Consider the following 25269-nt stretch of genomic DNA (forward strand, 5'->3'; position numbering starts at 1 on the left):
AAAATTAAATAAAACAAAAACAACACAACTATAAAATAACAAAACGAAAAATAAAATGAAATAAAATAAAACAAAACAAAATTAAACAAAATAAAGATTAAAACAACAAAATAAAAACAAAACAAATAAAAAACAATTAAATTAAATAAAAACAAAACAAAAAACAAAACAATAATAAAAGAAAATGAAACAAAACAAAAAGTAAAATAAAACAAAAAATGAAAAAAAAAAAACAATTAAACAAAAAATAAACAATACAAAACATAAATAAACAAAACAAAACAAATAAAAAACAACACAAACAATAAAACAAAACAAATAAACAACACATTAAAATAAAATAAAACAAAACAAAAAATAAAACAAAACAAAATAAAAAACAAAATAAACATAACATAACCTAAAACAATTAAATAAAACACACAAAAAATAAACAAATAAACAAAAACAAAAAAACTAAATATTAATAAACAAAACAAAAAAATTTCACACGATCTCAGCTCTCCAGGCTTTTATTTCGAGGTTTTACATTCCCACAAGACTGACTCCATTCAGAGGAAAAGTGAAAAACATTTTTTATTTTATTTATTGCCCATAAAGTATTCAAATGAACACAATTAACGTGAAAAAATCCTCCCCCAAACACATCAAGATTGGTACCAAAATTAGCTCACCGATTAAAAACACTTAGCAGATCATTACCACGTCGATAAACACCTACCACTCATATATACGAGTACACATGGTCACACGTCAAGCACAGGACGTCACGCCATACCATAACATGCAGAACAAGAGTCCTTTCCTGGCATATGTAAACATGTTCTGTTAATAACAATAATAATAATAATAAAAACATTATATTGCCTCATGATAGACCTGATTAGGAGGAAAAACCCTTGTGAAGTAGATTTGTGTTAATACTGTTGGTGAGGATAAGCAGAAGCAAACACGCAGAGTGAGTACACTACCTGACAAAAGTCTTGTCGTCGATCCCAGTTGTAAGAGCAACGAATAATAACTTGACTTCAAGTTGATCATTTGGAAAAGTGGCAGACTTCTCTGAAGAATCATCTGTTGAACTGCATCCCAATCATCACAAATACTGCAGAAGACCTATTGGAACCAGCATGGTCCCAAGATTATTATAGAAATCAGTCAAGTTTGGTGAAGGAAAAATCATGGTTTGGGGTTACATTCAGTATGGGGGCGTGCGAGAGATCTGCAGAGTGGATGGCAACATCAACAGCCTGAGGTATCAAGACATTTGTGCTGCCCATTACATTACAAACCACAGGAGAGGGCAGATTCTTCAGCAGGATAGCGCTCCTCATACTTCAGCCTCCACATCAAAGTTCCTGAAAGCAAAGAAGGTCAAGGTGCTCCAGGATTGGCCAGCCCAGTCACCAGACATGAACATTATCGAGCATGTCTGGGGTAAGATGAAGGAGGAGGCACTGAAGATGAATCCGAAGAATCTTGATGAACCCACTTCTGATAACAAATGATCAAGTTATTATTTGTTGTTCCTAAAACCTAAATAAGCGACAAGACTTTTGTCAAGTAGTGTATTTCCAGTTTAAAAAGCAGTGTAAAACAGTCGCCAGATCATTCATTTAGAGTAAACAGACATTTTCGCTTGGAAAAGTTCAGACATATTAAGACACTGCAGGTTATATTTCATTTATTTTTCATACTAATGTAAAGAAAACATAAAGCTAAGAGATACTTGTGTTACACTGCATCAATTGTCGGTAGATTTAAGGTACAATACATATTCTCAAAGATTAATTCATTTTCCAACTTGACCAACTAAGACCAGGCTGGAAATGGCTGGAAACCAGCCTGGAAGTAGCCAAAAGCCCCCTAAAACCAGCCTGGTTGACCAGCTAAAATAGCCGACCATCTTAGGCTGGTTTAAGCTGTTTATTTTCAGTAGGGCAGCTTTAATTTTTACTCTGCAAAGAAGAAAATAAAATCTCTAACACCTAAAGGAGGCAACATTTAATCCCACAAATTAGCACAATATCAATGTAAAACACACAAGTGATGGTATTAAGAGCACATTTCATGAGTGACAACATCCAGACAGATTTCATGCAGTGTGAAACTGATGGTCATCGGTAAAAACATCTGAAAAAACCCTGTCGTACTGTAAATGTGCTTCATGCATCTGAGATGAACATCTGAGCTGTGCGTATGAATATTAAGAGTCATGTTTAATGATTAATAACAGATATTAATACTCCAGTTAGAGATGTGATGGATGGAGGAGTGTGGAGATGAAGCGTTTAGTTTTGGCACCCTGGAATGGCAAGATTGAAGCAGCAGGACAGCATCATCTCCTGTCTGCTGTTGGCACCCTGACTGGACCATCGGGAAACACTTGTGGGCTAATCGTCCTGAAACACACACAAACAGACACACACAGGATTCAGATCAGACATGTGTGTGTACGCGTGCGCGTGTGTGTCTGTGCGTATGTTTGTTCTTTCACTCACCCACTCGTCTTCATCCACTCCCTCATAAGACTCCTGTGGCAGTGGATCTTCCCTGTTTCCCAGCTTTGCCACCATTGCACTGAGCAACTATTGAGACAAATACAAATCAATAAAGGAGAGATACTGAAGAAAGAAAGAAAGAAAAAGGAAGGATGGATGGATGGATGGACAGACAAATAAATGAATGAATGAATCAATGGACAGAGAGAAAGAAAGAAAAAGACGACTGGACAAACATACAAATGAACAAACAAATAAACAGATGGAAAGAACAAAAGAAACAAAGAAATAGAAAGAAAGAAAAAAAGAGGAACCAACAAAAAAAAGAATGAAAAGAGAAAGAAAGAAATTTGGATGGATGAACAAACAATTGAACCAATGGATGGACAGAAAAAAGAAAGATGGATGAACAAATGAACATACAACAGATATGGACAGAGAAACACATAGAAAGAAAGATGAACGGATGGACAAACAAACAAAGAAATGAACAAACAAATGAACGGATGGATGGAAAGAAAGAAAGAAAGGAAAGAAAGGAAGGAAGGAAGGAAGGAAAGAAGGAAGGAAGGAAGGAAGGAAAGAAAGAATGAGGGTTTGAGGGTGGATGGATGGAACGATGTATGCATGGATGCATAGAGACAGATTGAAAGACAGACAAATGAATGAATGAACAGATGGATGGATGGATGGATAGATCCATAGATAGATAGATAGATAGATAGATAGATAGATGGATGGATGGATGGATGGATGGATGGATGGATGGATGGATGGATGGATGGATGGATGGATGGATGGATGGATGGATGGATGGATGGATAGATAGATACCTCCTCTTTCTTCTGTTCATCAGTTTTCTCCTCGAGGTAGACTGATGAGGGCAGGTATTTCCTCACAGGAGCTTCTTTAGGAGCTTCACTCACTGAAAGGCAAAAATACCACAATGTAAGAACCTTTTCATACAACAGTACCATCATCATTTTTGGAATGCTTTTCTTTGAATCACCACAAAGATACCATACTATTAAAACAACACTGCTCTACACTACCTAACAAAAGTCATGGTACCTATCCAAGTTTTAGGAACAACAAATAATAACTTGACTTCTAGTTGATCATTTGGTATCAGAAGTGGCTTAAATGAAAGGCAAAGACCTCTAGATTACGCTTATTTGACCAAAATAAAATATGGTCATGCCTTGATTTTGAATGATTTCATTAGGACAGTAAGGTCTGACTTAGACAAAAGTCTTGTCACTTAACGAAAATAATGTCCAGTATAGAATATAAAGTCATGCTGCAGTGGAAAAAGAATTAATATTGTGTCTGACTCCCATGAGCTTGGAGGACTGCATCCATACATCTCTGCAATGACTCAAATCACTTATTAATAAAGTCATCTGGAATGGCAAAGACAGCATTCTTGCAGGACTCCCAGAGTTCATTAGGATCCTTTGGATTCATCTTCAATGCCTCCTCCTCCATCTTACCCCTGACATACTTAATAATGTTCATGTCTGGTAACTGGGCTGGCCAATCCTGGAGCACCTTGACCTTTTTTGCTTTCAGGAACAGATGGTATGACAAGGAGCGCTATCCTGCTGAAGAATTTGCCCTCTCCTGTGGTTTGTAATGTAATGGGCAGCACAAATGTCTTGATACCTCAGGCTGTTGATGTTGCCATCCTTGTTGCCATCTACCTTCTGCCATTTTTCCAAATGATCAACTAGAAGTCAAGTTATTATTCGTTGATCTTACAACCGGGATCGACTACAAGACTTGTGTCAAATAGTGTACAGTAGGACCCACAGGTTAAGTCACAATACAATATTATCATAGTCTTTTGCCCCCGATATTGGTTTATCACAATATCAGCAATTCTGAGACGGGGAAAATTTCATCAAAGTTATAAGATACTGTAAAAGCATATGATTTATAGAGTTGCAACAATGTAAAACAAGCACACAGCTGTCTAACAAGCTTTGAATACTGATAATGTATCGCAGCCAGAAATATCATGATAAATCAGCATTTCATTGTTTTGTCCCACCCCTACTATACAGAAGTAAACATTTGAAGTGGATCAAAAAGGTTTTCAGAATTGTCCTAAAACAGGAATGGGTGTTGTTCAATAGTTTTAGGACAACTTTGATGAAAAGGAAGGAGGTTATTTGTCCCAGTATGCTATAAGTTTGGTACTGTTGGTGTACCGGGTGTCATGTCTTTGGGCCGCAGGCTGATTTTGCGATGCTGTCCATCAGATCCAGAGAGCCAATCAGCGGCGCTCAGAGACGATTCCCACCACACTGCAGTATCCGGGAAAACGTCATCCTGAAAAAACTCTTTCTGTAGAGTAAAAGCAGAGGAAATTATTAATATTTGACCATTCAGCATCAGAAAACACATCAAAATAAATCTGACATGCTCTGAATAGACCAAGCACAATGTATACAGATATACAGATGCAATATCAGTTTAAATAATGCAACTGTATAGTGTATATTCTTCAGCAGATGTGTTATGGTGGTGTGAGGGACTTTTACTTTGACACGAGGCACTCTGAAGGCCACAGGTTCAATGGTGGTCTTGCCGAGTCTGACTGCTCGAGCCACTTCCACATCACGAACGTCACATTCAGTTTTCGGCAGGAAACACAATCCCTGTAGAGACATTGTTACCATGTTAGTTGGGAAAAAATAAATAAATAAATAAACAAAAATAAATAAATAAACAAATAAATAAATAAATATATATATATATATATATATATATATATATATATATATATATATATATATATATATATATATATATATATATATATATTATATACATATATATATAATTTTGTATAAATAGCTATTTTTTAATATGCATTTATTTTTATAAAAAAAATAAGAATTAATTAAAACAATGTCAATATGAATCAAATAATTTTGAAGGAAGAAAGAAGGATGGGTGAATGGAAAGAAAAAAAGAAAAAAAGAAATGAAAAACGAAAGAAGGGTGGGTGGAAGAATGGATGGATGGACAGATGATTAAATAGAAGGAAATAAAGAATGAAAGAAAGAAATGAAGAAGAAAAAAAAGAAAGGTGGATGGATGGGTGATGGATAAAAGAAAGAAAGATAGAAAGAAAGAAAGAAAGAAAAAAAAGAACAGTGGGTGGATTAATAGAAAGAAAGAAAGAAAGAAAGAAAGAAAGAAAGAAAGAAAGAAAGAAAGATAAAGAATGAACGATGGATGGATGGATCGATAGAAGAAAAGAGAGATAGAAAGAAAGAAATGAAGAAGGAAAAACAAAGAAAGAAGGGTGGATAGATGGAAAGAAAGAAAGAAAGATGGATGGATAGAAGAAAAGAGAGATGGAAAGAAAGAAATGAAGAAGGAAAAACAAATAGAAGGGTGGATGGAAAGAAAGAAAGAAAGATAAAAAATGATGGATAGATAGATAGAAGAAAAGAAAGATAGAATGAAAGAAATTAAGAAGGAAAAACAAAGAAAGAAAGATGGAAAGAAAGAAAGAAAGATGGAAAGAAAGAAGGAAAGAAAGAAAGAAAGAAAGAAAGAAAGAAAGAAAGAAAGAAAGAAAGAAAGAAAGAAAGAAAGAAAGAAAGAAAGAAAGAAAGAAAAGAAAGAAAGAAAGAAAGAAAGAAAGAAAGAAAGAAAGAAAGAATGAACAATGGATGGATGGATCGTTAGAAGAAAAGAGATAGAAAGAAAGAAATGAAGAAGGAAAAACAAAGAAAGAAGGGTGGATAGATGGAAAGTAAGTAAGAAAGAAAGAAAGAAAGAAAGAAAGATGGATGGATAGAAGAAAAGAGAGATAGAAAGAAAGAAATGAAGAAGGAAAAACAAAAAGAAGGGTGGATGGAAAGAAAGAAAGAAAGAAAGAAAGAAAGAAAGAAAGAAAGAAAGAAAGAAAGAATGATGGATGGATAGATAGATAGAAGAAAAGAGAGATAGAAAGAAAGAAATGAAGAAGGAAAAACAAAGAAAGAAGGGTGGATAGATGTAAAGTAAGAAAGAAAGAAAGAAAGAAAGAAAGAATGAATGATGGATGGGAAGATAGAAGAAAAGAGAGATAGAAAGAAAGAAATTAAGAAGGAAAAACAAAGAAAGAAAGATGGATGGATGAATGGATGATGTGCATGCATGGATGGAAGGAAAAAGAAAAACAAACTTGCAGAAGATTTTGAAAAAAGAAAGAAAGAAAGAAAGAAGGTAGGGTGGGTGGGTTTTTGGATGGATGGAAAGATAGAAATAATGGATGATATATAGAGTAAAAAAAATAAAGCTATAACTGTACTAATAAGCTAAAATATTACAACAACAATACCTTGTGGGGCTCAGAGGAATTAAAACTACTACATTCCATGAAGTACGGTGCTTCAGGCACGATCTCGTAGATGTAAACCCGGGTGTCACCCTGAAAGTGTGAAAGGATATTATTAGATTCGTTTGGATGTCATTTTAAACTAAGGGTCATTTTTAATCTGAAATACAATCACGCACCTTTCCAGTGAGGATGAGGACGCTGGTGTCGGGATCATAGAATGGGATGAGGGTCGAGGGAGACACATCAGCAGGAGCAGAGGCCACAGACCCGGATGCCAAGGACTCAGTGGAGAACAGGTACAGCTGCCTTTCACTGCGACTGTCATAGAAATAAGCCATTAACACTCCTACAGAGCTAGAGGGACATTGCTAGTACCGATAGGATGATTTTGGCTAAATTTATGACATATTGTACCAATCGAATCCTGAGACCATCAGGTACTTGCCACCACAGACCCAAACTACTCGAGCCCCTCTCTGGCCCTCAGGTCCTGGACCCTCCTACAGGTGTAGAGACAGGAAAACATGGTGAAATAGATGATTTATTTAGTTTCAGAATAACATTTACCTGATGCTGACCTGGATGGGTGAGGTGGACTTGCGTGGGTCATACAAACGCACTTTTCCATCCTTACACACAGTGGCCAGCAGTTTCCCATCGGGACTCCAAGCCATGCCAAAGATCTGAACGAGAGAACATGAAGAGCTGACTACTTACATATATTCATGAATAGATGATGAATAAATGATGGACTCATGGAAAACAGACAAATGGAAAAACACGGAAAAACTGGTGGATGAAAGGATGGATGACTAAACAATGAATAGATGGATAGATGGATAAAAGGATTGATGTATAGATGGATGGATTGAAAACAGATAAATATATGGATGAATGATATAAGGATATATTGATGATAGACTGAATGGATGAAGGGATGGCTGGATATGAAACGGATGGATGTAAAATGAACAGATGGATGGATGAAAAATTGGATGAAAATTACTTGATAAATGAGGAATGGATAAACAAATAAATGGATGGCAGCAGAAAGGATGAATGGATGACTAAACAATAGATGATGGATGAAAATGCATAGATGCCTAATAGTGTAGATGAATAAATGGACTGATGTATATATGGATGGATGGAAAACAGATAAATGGACAAACAGATGGATGGATGATGAATGAATAGATGGATTGATTAAAAACAGATGGATGGATGAATAAATGAATAAATGAATGAATGGATAAATGGATGGACGTATGAATGAATGAATGAATGAATGAATGAATGAATGAATGAATGAATGAATGAATGAATGAATGAATGAACGAATGATAGAAGAAAATTTGGATGATGGTAGAATAAAGAGATGGATGGGTGTAAAATAAATGAATGAAACAAAAAATGTTTCAGTGATTTAATTGATAAATAGAGGAATGGATAAACAGAATGGATGGATGGCTTCAAAAATGAGTGAACGAATGGATGACTAAACAATAGATGGATAGACGAAAAAACTGATAGATAATTATGTGGATTGATAATTGGACTGATTGACAGACAAATGGATGGATGGATGAATGGATGGATGGATGATAGAAGGATATATGGATGCTAGTAGGATAAATGGATGATGGATGGATATGAAATGGATAGATGGGTGGATGTAACATGAATGGATGAAAGATTGGACGGGTTAATTGATAAATGGAGTAATGGTTAATCAGATAAATGGATGGATGCACGAATAAGTGGTGGATGAATAAACAATGGATGAATAGAGGAAAATGGATAGATTGATAATACTGTAGATGGATAAATGAATTGGTGTATAGATGGATGGATGGATGGATGAATGAATGGATAGAAAACAGATAAATAAATTGATGGATGGAAGGATGATAGGAGGATATATTGATGATAGTAGATTAAATGGATGGATGAGTATGAAACAGATGGATTGATGTAAAATGAGTGAATAAACGGATGAAAAATTGGATGGATGAATTGATAAACGAGGAATGGATAAACAAATAAATGGATTTATTTTAATAGATGAGCTGCAGAAAGTGATGGGGGAATGGATGGATGACTAAACAGTGGATGATGGATGAAAATGCATAGATTCGTAATACTGCAGATGGATAAATAGACTGATGTGTAGATGGATGGATGTAAAATGGATGGATGGATGTAAAATTATTGAATGAATGAATAAAAAATTGTTTGGATGAATTAATTGATAAATAGAAGAATGGATAAACAGAATGGATAGATGGCTATTAAACTGATGGATGAATGGATGGATGACTAAACAATGGGTGAAAATGGATAGATGGATGATATTGTCGATGGATGAAAGGACTGATGTAAAGATGGGTGGATAGAAAACAGATAGAGAAATGCATGTATGGATGAACGGCAGAAGGACATATGAATGATACTAGGCTAAATGGATGGTTGGATAATTAGATAAATATGGAATGAATGGATGGATGTAAAATGAATAGATAGATGAAAAATCAGATGGATGAATGTAAAATGAATGGATAGATAGATGGATGGATGAATGAATGAATGAATGAATGAATGAATGAATGAATGGATTGATGAATGAAAGTATGGATGGATTGATAAATAAACAAATTAATTAAAGAATGGAGGGATAAATGGATGAATTAATGAATGAATGAATGAATGGATGGATGGATTGATAGATGCATGAATAGATGGATAAATGGACTGATTGATGAAAGAGTGAATGGATGGATGACAATGAATGAATGACTAAATGGATGGGTGACTGAATGAATGAATGACTAAATGGATGGATAAATGAATGAATGGATGGATGGATGAATTGATGAATGAATAGATGAATGAATAAATGAATTAATGGATTGAATGGATGGATAGATGAATGGATGGATTGATGAATGGATGGATTAATGGATGAACAAATGAGCTAATGAATAAACAAATTAATGATAGAATGGATGGATAGATGGATGGATTGATAGATGCATTGATGGATAGATGAATGGACGGAATGATGAATGAGTGAATGGATGGATGGACAGATGGATGACTGAATGAATGGATGGATAAATGAATGAATGGATGAATGAATGAATGGATTGATGAAAGTATGGATGAATGGATAGATAAATGAATGAATGATTTAATGAATGAATGAATTAATGGATTAATGAACAGATGGATAGATAGATGGATAGACTTATGAATGGATGGATGGATATATAAATGAATGAATGAATGAATGAATGAATGAATGGATAGATGGATGTACAGATGCACAGACAGACAGACCTGGTCCTGATGTCCGCTGAGCTGCTTGACCTGTTCTCCAGTCTCCAGGCTCCACAGTCTGACAGTGAGGTCATATGAGGATGACACCAGTAGACCGCTGGCATGAGGGTGGAACTTGACGGAGTAGATCTTCTCAGTGTGTCCTGCCATTGGTCAGAGCGCATGTCAATCACACAATCACTGCACAACTACTGCTACAACCGTTCAGAGTCACACATGCTGGTTTGGTTTCTCACCCCGCAGAACACACTCCGGCTCCGTCAGGGTTTCCTGCAAGCCTCCTTTGGGAATCTGCCACACGCGGATCTTGGCATCATCACCAGCTTTGAGAAACACACATCAGAAACCAGCACTGATTTCACAGCTCAGACATAATTTTTGTAACAGTCATGTTAAAATAAGCGATGAAAACTCACCCACAACCAGCCTGTGAGGGTCAAAGGGGTCCCAGCAGAAGTCGGCCACATTGACAGAGTTCTGGATGGTGGGCAGAGCAGTGTCCGGCAGCTTTCCAGGCTGGGACAACTGCAAAAACACACAGATCCAGCAGAAAAACACTGTAAATGAATCTGTGGTTTAGAGGTGAAGAGATGCGATGGCGGAAACGCACCTCAAACACGGCAATCTGCCCACCAGCGATGGCCAGAGGAACCGCCACACGCTGCCCATTGGCGCAGAATCCGTCACACTCTCCAGGGGTGGTCAGATGAAGCCCGCGCAGGTTAGTGATGTGAGTGTCCCGGTGCAGAACTGAACCCTGGATGTGACGAAACTTCGAACTCGGGCCTGCGAATCACACAAACAGTAGTTTGATCATTTACACAACTTAAAAAAGTATTGTTATGAGATATGGTTCAGCATTTTGATGATATGTGGGTTATACACTATCATATAAAGTGTAAATGAATTCTTGTGTTCAGCGAGGATGCATTAAAATGATCAAAAGTCAGAGTCTAAAGGCATTTATGTCCTAAAATCTACATTTTTTCAAACAAATCCTGAGAGAATCCTGAAAAATATCTGCACCAATCTATTAAGAAGCACAACTGTTTTCAGCCTGAATAATATTGCAATTTGCACTCAGGCTTAGTTTAGCAAGCTCAAGTAGTGACAGCTGATCAGCTATTACTACAACCCCAAATCAGACAAAGTTAGGACATTATGGAAGATGCAAGTAGTGATTTCTAAAATTTACTTTGAATTGCATTTCGTTGCAAACAATATGAACACAAAATATTGGATGTTTTGTCTGGTCAACTTCATTTCATTTGTAAATATATATCTTTTCCTGTCATTCAGACCGGCAACACATTACAAAAAAGTTGGGACAGGAGCAGTTTAGGGCTAGTAATCAGGTAAATTGATTAAATGATGTGATTTGAAACCGGTGAAGTCAACAGATGATTGTAATTATGATTTGGTACAAAAACCAGCATCTGAGAAAGGTCTACTCCTTTAGGAGCAAAGATGGGCCGAGGATCGCCAATTTGTCAACAAATGCACGAGAAAATTACTGAAATGTTTAAAAATAATGTTCCTCAAAGAAAGATAGGAAGACATTTGGATGTTTCACCTTCAACAGTACATAACACGATTAAAATATTCAAGGAATCTGGAGGAATTTCAGTGCGTAAAGGACAAGAGCGCAAGCCTAAGCTGAACAACTGTGATCTCTGATCCCTCAGGCATTATTACTGCATCAAGAACTATCATTCATCTATAAGAAATATCACCACATGGGCTCAGGACTACTTTGGCAAACCTTTGTCAATACTACAATATGTAGTTACATCCACAAATGCCAGGTAAAACTGTACTGCGCCAAAAGGAAGCCCTATGTTAACAGTGTCCAGTCAACTTCTTTGGGCTCAGAGGCATCTGGGATAAACCATCACACGGTGGAAACATGTCCTGTGGTCACATGAGTCAGTATTGCAGGTATTTTTGGGGAGAAATGGATGCTGTGTGCTCTAAACCAAAGAAAAGGATCTTCCAGACTGTTACCAGCAACAAAGTCTCCGAAACGTCCAGTTAATCAAGGCATTTGTGTGCGTTCAGAAAAGGAGAACACGGTCAATGTGTAAAAAAGCGTAACAAACCCTCTTTAACTCAGATCTGTGTGTGAATGAGTATGAACCGGCTGAGAACTGACTGACCGAGCATGTTGTGGATGGCACGGGAGCTCTGGCTGGGGCTCGGGCTGGGCATGAAGCCGGACGACAGGCCACTGGTGGAGGAGGGCGAGCGGGACGGGACTGCGCTGCTGCTGGGGCTGCTGAGAGGACTGCTGGAGCTTGAGGCCTCCTAAAAAACATCACAAACATATGATGTTGTGAGCTCACCTTGCTAGTTTTGAGGTGAACAATTCATCTGTGCATGTCATTAAGAACAACAACGTTAAATTCCCTGATTACGTCTGTATGAGGTGTTGGGCGTGGCTAACATACTTAACCACGCCCCTCCAACTGTCAGTTTTGACAACAAACAGAAGCGCTGAGCATGGAGGAGGAGTCTGTTAGGTTGTAATAACTATCCCCAAACCTTGTTCCAGATCTTTCTGAATGAAACCCCTACTTTACTACATCCAATCAGCTTGCAGTAGAAAAAACAAGCCACGCCCACTGTTTTCTCATTATATATTTAGTTTGTCTAACTCCGTCACAATATGGGTGGAAAAACTAAAACAGTTGCAGCTAACAAAGTGTACATCAGTGGAAAGCTTATTTACCCAGACTTCAGAAGTAGTATAAATCCAATAATGTCCACTTATAAATTGTCATAAATTGTTTCACTCTAATAAAACATCACATGTGATTTTTGACTACCGCATGTCTATAAATAAAAAATGTCCTGTACAAACCTCTTTGCTCTTGCCGCGGGAAAGATCCTTCTGTGTTTTCTCCTGAGCTGACGGAGCGGGTGGTTTTGGCCTTTTGCTGGGGTGAAGACTGACCCTCTCCACCTGACACACACACAGAGAAGAATAATAAAGTTCAATCAACGTTTACAAAGTCAATAAAGCTTAGTTTGCATCTAAAATGATTTTGCTTTTCACCACTGATCATGCGCATCTCTTTAACCGTCATACCTGCCTATTCAAAGTAATAAATCCAGTGCTAATCAAAGACATGAGTGAGTGGATTGACATTAAATAGACCTGTTTGTTGTCTCCTTTCCACCAGTCGTCTGCGCTCATGGCTGCTGTGTGACCCACGGTGTCTGGATACAAGTCCGCGTGGAAGTCTTGTCCTGCCTGAAACACACAACCACATCTTCTGGTTTCAAACTTCCATGAAGACACAAAGGTGTTTATGGTATATAAATTATTTTTCATAAGCCAAAACAAACATTTTTTTCCCACTGTACAACAACATTAAAAGTTTTATTTTATAAAAAAATTATACTATTGTTTCTCAGTACTGGGTTGTGACTGGAAGTGCATCCGCTGCGTAAAACATATGCTGCAATAGTTGGCGGTTCATTCCACTGATAAATAAGGGACTAAGCCAAAGGAAATTGACTGAATGAGTAAAACTTTTGTACTGTATAATAAAACATTTATTTATTTATTTTAGTTTTATTTAATATTAAATTACATATGTAACAAATAGTACATAAAAAATTATATAACTATTGAAATAATAATACTAATATTAATAATAATAATAATCTAAAAAATTATAAGCATCAATATTACTAGCTCGATAATGATATAGTTCTAAACAAAGGGATTTAACAACAACAATAATAATATTATTATTATTAATAACCACACACACACACACACACACACACACACACACACACACAAATAAAGTAAAATACTACAGAAATAAAGCTGAAATGTTTTGAGTAATAATAATAATAATAATATAATGTGTATATATATATATATAGATATATATAGTATAACAGATAAACCACCAATATTTATAGTTGTCTTTGTTATTTATTTAATTATTTATCATTTATATTTTTATTTTGGTGAAACAATAAAGCTGAAATATTAGGAAAATAAAGCTTAAATGTTTGATAATAAAGTCAAAATATTACAGGAATGAAGCTGAAAATTTTCAAGAATAAAGTCAAAGTATTATGAAAATAATGTTGAAATATTACAGGAATAAAGTCGAAATAATATAAGAAAAAGCTGAAATGTTTCGAAAATGACGTCAAAATATTACAGGAATAAAGTTGAAATATTACAAAAATAAAGCTGAAATGTTTGAGTAAAAATAAATAAATAAACAAATAAATAAATAAATAATAATTAAAAAAAAATATATATATATATATATTTATAAAAATCATATATATATATATATATATATATATATATATATATATATATATATATATATATATATATATATATATATATATATATATATATATATTTATAAAAATCCTATAAATATATATATATTTATAAAAATCCTATATATATATATATATATATATATATATATATATATATATATATATATATATATATATATATATATATACATACATACATACATACATACATGATAACAGATAAACCACTAATATTTATAGTTGTCTTTTTGTTCTTTATTTAATTATTTATATTTTTATTGTGGTGGAAGTATTTTTCCACATTGTTTAGCCATTTAAAAAAACCTTTTTATTCAGTATTTTTTTCCGTAAATAAATAAAACTGTAATATGTTGACAGCTTATATTGATACTGAATTATACTAAAAAAGATCATCATGAACCTTGGTCAGTTGATCAGCTCAGGCTGTTTAATTGTGTGTTAAAGCTGACCTGAAAAAAATAAAAAAGATTAAAAAAAAGCTTTTAAAGCTGTGTTAATCCTCACCTTGCGGGGCACCTGGTAGCTGATGGGCACAATGAAGTTTTCAGTGAGCTGCATGAGCCGTAAAACCTCACAGCAGCGGATGTCCAGAGCCAGCTTTGGCAGCAGACACACACCACGACTCGAGCCATCCGTCACACACTGACTCACTGACCGAAAACCAAAAAAGAGATCAACTTCAACAAACACACACACACAGAGGACGCACAAAAAACACAAAGGAAAAATACATGAGAGTTACCTTGAGACAGGAAGGGCTCGCTGGTGTTCACCTCGAAACAGTCGATCACACTCTCGCCCTGAGGAAACAGCAGATGAATACAACGGCGTATTAGTGGAACCATAAAAAAACTATATATACAACAAATTAATGACTTTATATATAGATTGCAAGATTAAAGTCATAATATTTTGATAATAAATATATACAATATAATAAATATTACGAGAATTAAGCTGAAATGTCTCAAGAATGAAGTCGAAATATTACAAGAATAAAGCTGAAATGTTTCAAGAATAAAGTCAAAATATTATGAAGAGAAAGCTGAAATGGTCAAAGAATAAAGTTGAAATATTGTGAGACAAAAAATTACAAGAATAAAGCTGAAATGTTTTGAGTATAAAGCAGAAATAATATGAAAATAAAGTTTAAATATAATAGGTATAAAGTCCACATATTACGAAAATAAAGCTGAAATAATTTTAAAACAAAGTCAAAATATTACAAAATAAAGTCAAAATATTACAAGAATAAAGCTGAAATGTTTTGAGTAATTAAATATATATATATATATATATATATATATATATATATATATATATATATCTTGCATATTACTACGACTTTATCCTTGTACTATTTTGATTAATTTGTTCTCATAACATTTTGACTTTATTGTTGAAAAATTGTTGACTTCATTATTCTTATAATATTTTAAGAAAATATTACTTTATTCTCTGAACCTTATGTATGTATGTATAGGACATGATCATTAATCTTTGACATCATATTAGTGATATTTTAAGAATAAATTAATTAATTAAGTAATTGATTAATCAATCAATCAATCAATCGATCAATCAATCAATTAATTAATATGATCATGTTTAATGTTGGAAATAAAGAGCTGAAGTCATCAATAATGTTACTTACACTTCCAGACACAATGAGCAGGCCAGTGTCTGAATCAAACAGAGGAATCAGAGTCCTGCGGAGAAAACACACACAGAGAAAGACACTTTAAGCGTTTCAGTAAAGTATAATTTTTAAAAAAAAAGTTAATGTGTATTTTTATTTAGCAAAGATGCATTAAAATATCAAGTAATCCTGAAAAAATATACAAAATAGTTGAAGGCAAATTTATTAGCATTCCTATGAAATTTTAATTCTTTTTCAATATTTTGTTAAGTGATGTTCAACTGTATTTTCTATTTTATATATTTCTATTTAATATATATATATATATATATATATATATATATATATATATATATATATATATATATATATATATAATTCTGGAGAAAGTCTTATTTCTCTTAATTTGGATGTAATAAAAGAGGTTTTTAATTAAATAAATAATTAAATAAATTTGAGCAAATCCAGTGTTATGGATGTGACATTTGCAGTAAAATCTCGAAAAATAAATTCCCAAAGAAAGTATATGTTAACATTATATTGAAACATTTGTTTATATTTTCCAAAACAACTAACCACAAAGTTATGAGATCAGAAAAATATCAATCTGTAAACACTTTTTATATTTTAAATTAGGAAAATAAACATTCGTTATTAATGTGACCAAAAAAGTTTGCGAGTTTACAGTATACAACATACTTTGTTGCAATTCTGTGAATTAAACTGCACAACCCAAAAGAAACTAATCAAATCAAACTTATCAAAAGGATAAGAGTTGCTCACTATAAAACAAACATTATTGATCTTATTTTATTTGATATTTTATTACTATGAAATATCTGAAAATATGAAGTGTAAAACCAATTTATTTAAAAAAATATTTAAAATAAATCATTTTTGAATACTAAATCACCTTTTTTTTAAAAAGTATGCCATAAAATATTTCAGATTCTCATTTAACATGCTTTCTTGATTTTGGTTTTATTGTAAAAAAAAAAAACAACAACAAAAAAAACAAGTGTACATCATATTTTGTCATATTTTGATCGTCTATATAGAACAATAAAATTAACAAAGCTAAGTCTTTAAATTGCAGTTTAAGCTGAGTATCTTACAAAAATAAATATTATGTGCTGTCATCATGGCAAAGATAAAAACATTACCTACTAGAAATACTTAATTAAAACTATTATGTTTATAAGTACATTATATCCACAATAATGGTTTATGTATTGGGTTTTACAGATTCTGCAATTAAAATTGATTACACCGTATGGAGTAAAATCCTTTAAAGCGCTCAACATGGCAACCAACAGAAGAGGGCGACAGTCTCCATTAAATAAACTCTTCATTCTCTCTCCCTAAAGCCTATAACCTTAGAACATGTGGAAAATATGGCATGCGCATCGTTGGATTTGCTCTTCAGTGTTTGGACTCTCAGTAGTGATTATTAAACCACACTGAACTGAGCTAAACTGAACTTAAACACTACAAACTGAACTACACTGTTCCAATTTACTATGACCTTTTATGTGAAGCTGCTTTGACACAATCTATATTGTAAAAGCGCTATACAAATAAAGGTGAATTGAATTGAATTTGTTGCAATGGACTATTCTGAGATTAACTTTCATAATATATATATATATATATATATATATATATATATATATATATATATATATATATATATATATATATATTCAATGTCATGTTTAGATCTCCTAGAAAGTTGTGCATATGCTATTAAAACCAAAAACAAATGAATAAATTACTGAATTTTCATTTTCGGGGCTTCACAATCACTTTAAGACCCATACATCAACATTAAAAACCGACAGGGCAGAGATTAAGCTCCCATAATGCAATTCACAACTGTAAACAAACTGAAAACACGTGTGAATCCCTAAATTTGAACATTGTTATTTAACAGATATTATTTTACATTATATATACGTCAATGGATACCAATTCCAAACACTCTCCGAAAAAAAGAATCACCCTTTGTGTTCAGAAGAGTCAAACTGGTTTGGAACAAGTCAACTGGTAAGCATATGATGACCAAATTTTAATTAATTCATTCATTCTCCTCTGGTTTAATCCATCATTTATCAGGGGTTACCACAGCAGAATGAACCGCCAACTATTCCAGCATATGTTTTACGCAGCGGATGCCCTTCCAGTCACAACCTAGTACTGGGAAACATCCATACACACTCATTTACACACATAAACCACGGCCAATATTCAATTGTAGCGCATGTCTTTGGATTGTGGGGGAATCCAGAGCACACAGAGGAAACCCACACTAACACGGGGAGAACATGCAAACTCCACACAGAAATGACAACTGGCCGAGCCGGGACTTGAAATGGCAACCTTCTTGCTGTGAGGTGACAGTGCTAACCACTGAGCCCCTGAACAATCCACTGCATTGATGATCAGATCCAAACATCAACAAGAGCAGATCAGTGTGGTTTATACTGTGTTTTTACTGCGTCCGCTTGACCTCAGCCTGGTATGCACTCTTCACACACACAATACCACATTCATCTGTGCACACGCGGACGCCCGGGGCAGCAAGCGGGTGAAGCCGGGCGAGTCACGGATGGGTGTCGGGGGTCACAGCGCGAACATCAGCGTCTATTTTGAGTCACATGCCGCTGGGAGCCGGGCGTTTCTCTGCAGCCGATCATAGCCAGCGTGTGGAGGAACCAGATCAAAACTCTCAACCACATCAAACTGCTTAAAAGCGTGGGACGAACTGATCACGTAAAGTCCCCGCAAAATACTCCAGAATCCAGGAGCTGTGCCCCGGAGGAGTAATTTATCAAAACAAACAAACAAATCTCAGCACTTTTTATAAATGTTGAAATGTTTTCATTCTGTGGAACGGGGTAATGGTTCTGTTGACAAAATCACGAGCTGCTTGTTTTCATTAATCTTAAAATATACATGGAGTCTTTTACGACACTCAAAAAAAAAGGGGGGGGGGGGGGGAGGGGGGGGGGGGGGGGGGGGGGGGGGGGGGGGGGGGGGGGGGGGGGGGGGGGGGGGGGGGGGGGGGGGGGGGGGGGGGGGGGGGGGGGGGGGGGGGGGGGGGGGGGGGGGGGACTTAATTGTCTGATGTTCAATCTACTTAAATTTGTAAAAACAATTAGGTTAACTGGGCGGCACGGTGGCTCAGTGGTTAGAAATGTCACCTCACATCAAGAAGGTTGCTGATTTGAGTCCCGGCTGGGCCAGTTGTCATTTCTGTGTGGAGTTTGCATGTTCTCCCAGTGTTGGCGTGGGTTTCCTCAGGGTGCTCTCCACAGTCCAAAGACATGCGCTAGGGGATCTGGATGAACTAAATTGGCTGTATTATATGAGTGTGAATGAGTGTGTGTGGGTGTTTCCCAGTACTAGGTTGTGGCTGGAAGGGCATCTGCTGCGTAAAACATATGCTGGACTAAGCCGAAGGAAAATTAAAGAATGAATGAATTAGGTTAACTTAAATGATTTGTGTTGTGACAACATGAAAGGATTGTGTGGAACCCAGCATTTTTTTACAGTGTACATTATATAATACTATAGTAAGTTGGCTCCAATAGCCTAGCCGAGCACCGAACTATTCACAGCGACCAGAATTAGATTCCCACTTCGTGCTCCCCACACTTTCCTGTCCGTAAAATTTCCACTGTCCTATTAATAAAGGTGAAAACCCCTAAAAATATTATGGTAACTTCTAGTAAATACTATAGTGTTTTTGAACCATTCTATAGTAAAGTACTTGATTTAATCTGTTGTGGTGACTCCACAGTTCTATGTTTTTCAACAGCTATAGGGTATATTACACCACAGTTTACTGTAGTAAAAACTAAAGTATATGGTATTTGGTCACTCTTCAATTTAAGGTACATTAATAAAGCATTAACAATTATTTTAGCTTCAACTATTTTAGGTTTAGGTACCGTTTTTAATATTAATAATATTAAAATAATTACACATTGGGGGGAATCTCCTCATCCACCACCATTGTGTAGCATCCACCTGGATGACTGAGCAGTATAGAGTCCCCATCAATATACTAGGGCGTTATGACCCACACAGACTGCAGGTTGAGCACCCCCTACTTATCTCACTGACACCACTTGAGGCAGCAAGCAAGCTTTCCCATGTGGTCTCCCATCTAGTGGGCGCAGCCCTGCTTAGCTTCAGTGTGTGGCCGTGTGAGAGCTGCAGAAAGCTAGCATGCCGGCATGCTATGATTAGGGATGTAGAATAAGATCATACTTTAGAAGTGCTAATAACCAGTCAATATCTCATTAATAGACAGTTAATAAGCCAGTACTTAAATAATAGTCCTCTTGAAATCAAAATCAAGTTGTTGTTTTTTAAGATGTTAGTATCACTGTTTAGTGTTTAGGTCATCTATAAGCTAGCTCCAGATGAACACTTTTGTTTTGTGTTCACTTTACGATTAAAATTGTTGCACGTTCACCAGTTCCTGCCTCTTTCGTCCTTGAATGAGTTTAAGCTACTTCTACAGTAAGTTAGCATAACATGCATTTCTGGTTCAGACTCAATACCGTGAAGAAACTCAAGACAGACGAACATAAATACCCCAAATAACTCAAACCATTTGAGGAAACCGATTGCAACAAACCATTTAAGTTTAAAAACTAATCCTAATGAGTACTGTGAACTTAATCCATTTAGGTAAATGAAGCAATTTGAGCACGATAAACCCACTAAATGAAGAGAACTCAAACCAACTGAGTACTGCAAAACCCAATAAGTTAAGTCAACTCAAACCGTTTGAGGAAACCGATTGCTACAAACCATTTGAGTTTAAAAACTAATCTATATGAGTACTTACTCCAATTAAGTTGAAGTAATGAGGAATTTAATTAACTCATTACCTTCAACACTGAGTTCAAAACTCTTTTCAAATGAGTAGAATTAACTTAGTCAATTTTGAGTTAACTTGAGTTAGGGTTGAATACAAACCTAACAGATCACTCAGATCTTTAGGATCAAATAAACTAGAAATTCCAAGAGTTCAGTCAAAGCAGGGTGAATCGGCTTTCAGCTACTACGCCCCTCGCTGCTGGAATCAGCTTCCAGAAATGATCAGATGTGCTCCAACATTAGGCACGTTCAAATCAAGACTGAAAACACATCTGTTTAGCTGTGCCTTTACTGAATGAGCACTGTGCTACGTCCGACAGACCGCACTATTGTGTCTTTCTCTTCTTTTTCATTCTTTTATAACGCATTTTATCTGTTTTTATGCTTATTTATTTATTTTTTTTTACCATTTTTATTATTTGTTTTTATTTTTCTTATACTTGTTTCTTTTATTCCTGTTTGTGTAAAGCACTTTGAATTGCCACTGTGTATGAAATGTGCTATATAAATAAACTTGCCTTGCCTTACACTCATTTCATTTGATAAAGTTGACTGTTAGGTTTTACAGTGCATCCTTGATGGAAACCATCAGCAAGCGGAGATGATTTTAAAAGTATAAGCCATCCTGTGGACTATTTCGGTAATAAATAGAAAAGCTTAAGTCATTATATATGAAAAAAGGCCTTCACTCAATGCAGCAACTTCCATTTTTCTATTGATATTTGGCACCAGTTTTTCAAGAAGTGAGAAATTTGTTCTCTTGGCCTCGTTGGATGGAAACGGTGCTTAATTCCTAATGCTTTTAGCAATATTCCAGTTTTGCGCATAGATTTCATTCACATCTTTAGATGGAAACATGGCTAATGTTGCTTTAATAGTAGGAATTGGTACTTAAACTTCTTGTTTTTAGCGGAATTGGATGCAAGCAGAGTACGGCTGTTTGCCAAGCACACCGCGCCATCTGCTGTTAAAAACAAAGCTCAAAATCTATTCAAGAGAGAATCTTTCAGAATTGATTTACTGAACTATGTTTCACCACAGCTCTAACATCATATACAAGCGATGTTCATAAAAAAACACAGAGCTCATCGTTTTACGTCATGTTTTGTGAAGCTTGACAGCCCTATTTCCAAATACAACCCCATAAATCTACAACATGACAGATCCTCCATTATTTTTGCCAGACTTGTTCCCATGCAGGGTCAGCAGTAAACACCACTTCATAAAGGAACCGGTCTTCACCTTTAAACAGAGTCACCTGAGAATCACTCCTCCATAGTCTTCGGAAAACACACATAGAGTTGCTCTGGATTAACAAACACCCACAGAGCATTATTACTCATGTTTACCTATCAATAAACTTCTAATTATTCATCTGCTCCTCAGTGTGTCATGGAGCGTTCAACATGTCGGGCCACGCTCCGCTCATCAGCTCAATGGCATGTTTTGGAGGATTTCACACACGCTTCTTCACTCCTCCAGCTGCACTCATTGGTGGGACGGCGTGTCAACGGTTGATTTCTCTCCTCCCAATTATCGCCTCGGGCCTCTGGAGTTCATAAAGGGGTTTCCATGCTTTGTTAGCGCAACTTTGCTTTCCCATGTCGAGGTTTGTGAGCAGGAAATACACAAAGATCTCCGGCGTTCCTCTCACTACACATCAGCTTACTTCAAGAACGCCACTCATTGTCCATCATCTGCTCTACACTGTAAAAAAATGCAGGGTTCCACGCAATTCTTTCATGTTGTCCCAACACTAATCTATTAAAGGGGTGGTCCACTACGATATCATATTACTTTAGCTGATGTGTAATGTAGCTGTGTAAACATAAACAACATTTCTAAATGTAATACGATGCAAAGGAAGACATTGGCTTTTACAGAGTTAACTTAGAAAACCCGACAATAAATGAATTTAGGGACTACAAAAAAACACATCCGGGCTAGTGAGATCACAAACATTTCAGGTTATGCACATTCACCATGCGGTGTAAGGGTCAGAGGGGCTGTAATGTTATGCCAGAGAAAAGCTAAAATGCCGTCTAAACGCAGCTATTTCCACAGAGCTTCTTCTGTTTCTATATTTGGGCTTCCAAAGGACACGACACAAAGAGAGAAGTGCTTACAGTTTCATTTTAATTAAGTTCCAGACAATTATAAAATAAATATATATATATATATATATATATATATATATATATATATATATATATATATATATATATATATAGCTCTAGCATTTGACAAAGGACAGCTTCCAGAATCTCCCAGTTAAGTACTGGATTTGGCTAAAAACTCCTCAAAGGAGCAGCTTCAACCATAATTAACGACGCTGTGGACTGTGAGCCACAACCTGTAAGTGTTTTTATTTGTTAAAATTGATCTATCACATGCATAGTGTCTAGCGTTAACGGTATGTTGTAGTGAGGACGCAAACAAGGATGTAAACAACGGGAAAAGCTGTTTGGCACCGCTAACAATTTAGATACAAACTCATATTTATTCATCAAAGAGCTGTAAACGAAAAGAGATCTTCATTAGCGCTGCAGTGTCTCTATGCGGACGCTTTCCCTGCGTTCTACATTTCAAATAACGAACTCGCAAAAGATATCTGAACGTTTCATATTACTTACACAGGCTTATAACTCAAATATATACGAAAGACACTTGTCAGATGCATAGACTGTAAAATATATGGACGGAGTATCCGTGACGTCACTCATAGGTTTCTGAACACTGCAAAAGAAGCTACTAGTAGGCGCGGCCAACCGTCGCCATTTTGTTCGCGCGTCATCGCACCCACTGCGGGATACCAAACAAGGGCAAAGAGGCGGAGAGTGAGCGGAGCTACAGAGACCTGCTGGCACTTTGCTTAGACCTGGCACACAGACTTACTTTAGGAGAAACACTTAATACTTCATTACCTGCGACTCGTTTGTGTTCTGACCACATGTGCTTGGCTGTACACTATATCAATAAAGTGTTTAGACTTTTAAAAACACTGTAGTAATACATTGAGCCACTAAACATTGTTCTTATGATGTTTTTCTACAGGAGGAAAACGTGAATTACTTCCAAACACTTCAAATATAGTCTGTGTTAAATGCAAGACTATTGATGAACTCCAGCATAACACTGAATGATAACGCTTCAGATGACTGTTCTAGAGCCTACAGATAATCAATCTGTCACATTCTGGAGTGCTTTACGGGTCTAAAGAAAAATATTAATGATAAATGATCTTAAATAAAACAAATACATTTATAGAGATGGTATACAAGTATATAACTTTACTCACATGGGAAAAGGTTTGTGAGCACAATTAAATGCACACAGCATCCCATATCATCTGATAATTGTAAGAAATAAGTCCAAAAGGCAGCTGACTGTGTAAAGCCACATAAAACAAAACAAAAATACGATGAATATGCCGAGATCAGTGGCTAATCTGCCAGATTCAGCTGAGGTGAAGTGACGGCGACCAGCGAGACCTAGCTGTCACTCAAGTGGCCACGCCCTTAATTATGCAAACTTAATATAACCTAACATAAAGGAAACGGATGAGTTATAAAAAAATTCACCCCCCTCACAGTTGTCATGGAGGGTAATAATAGCTATATGAACCAAAATCGTTCTTTGTACCAGGCTGTAAACACCTTTTTTTCTGCTGTAATGTTGGCCATTCTAACAGTGGGCTCAATTAAAATTTGCTCTATTATGGAGCCAGGACTAGCGGAATTTTGATGAATTGCAGATTCAGTTACTTCCGTATTGGCTTCCCGAGGGAGAGCGGGAGGTTGCCGCTTGGTCAGATGTTATTTTAGAGAGCAGGCATGAGGTTTAGCTGTGTCCTTTTCTTGCTGATTCAGGCTCGCACTGAGCCGATCCGCGAATCACACATTATGTTAGCTGACCAATCAGAGCCTCTTGAAGACAGGCCTTTAGGAGGAACTAGGAAATATGATTGTCGTTTTCATGTTAGCTGAGTCGCTGTATATAATAAAAGATTTTTTTTTTAAAATAACATGGTTTTCAAAAAAGCATGAGCACACATTGCTTTAAACAAAACTATTAAGTTAACTTAAAGGGCACCTATGATGAAAATCATCTTTTGTAAGCTGTTTTGACAGAACTGTGTGTAGGTATAGTGTGTCCACAGTCATATTGGAGAGATATAAAGAAAATAAGTCTCTTTTTTTTTTTAAATTTCCTGA

General features: G+C 35.8%; 1 protein-coding gene across 1 annotated transcript in view; it reads right to left on the minus strand.

Annotated features, from left to right (window-relative positions):
- Window positions 1-496: 496 nt before the first annotated feature.
- coro7 (coronin 7) overlaps window positions 497-25269 on the minus strand; it is a 25953-nt gene continuing 1180 nt past the window's right edge. Inside the window, exons 2-20 of the mRNA XM_056449262.1 lie at window positions 16178-16232; window positions 15266-15323; window positions 15028-15173; window positions 13340-13435; window positions 13043-13144; window positions 12339-12486; window positions 10793-10968; window positions 10599-10707; window positions 10419-10505; window positions 10183-10325; window positions 7422-7526; window positions 7258-7343; window positions 7020-7161; window positions 6844-6933; window positions 5048-5164; window positions 4715-4850; window positions 3335-3426; window positions 2502-2588; window positions 497-2402 (exon numbers count right to left, since the gene is read on the minus strand). Of these exons, the coding sequence (XP_056305237.1) occupies window positions 2394-2402; window positions 2502-2588; window positions 3335-3426; window positions 4715-4850; window positions 5048-5164; window positions 6844-6933; window positions 7020-7161; window positions 7258-7343; window positions 7422-7526; window positions 10183-10325; window positions 10419-10505; window positions 10599-10707; window positions 10793-10968; window positions 12339-12486; window positions 13043-13144; window positions 13340-13435; window positions 15028-15173; window positions 15266-15323; window positions 16178-16232 (1984 nt within the window). The 3' untranslated portion in view covers window positions 497-2393. The remainder of the gene's footprint in view (window positions 2403-2501; window positions 2589-3334; window positions 3427-4714; window positions 4851-5047; window positions 5165-6843; window positions 6934-7019; window positions 7162-7257; window positions 7344-7421; window positions 7527-10182; window positions 10326-10418; window positions 10506-10598; window positions 10708-10792; window positions 10969-12338; window positions 12487-13042; window positions 13145-13339; window positions 13436-15027; window positions 15174-15265; window positions 15324-16177; window positions 16233-25269) is intronic.

This window comes from Danio aesculapii, chromosome 3 (assembly GCF_903798145.1).
Source record: "Danio aesculapii chromosome 3, fDanAes4.1, whole genome shotgun sequence".
NCBI lineage: Eukaryota > Metazoa > Chordata > Actinopteri > Cypriniformes > Danionidae > Danio > Danio aesculapii.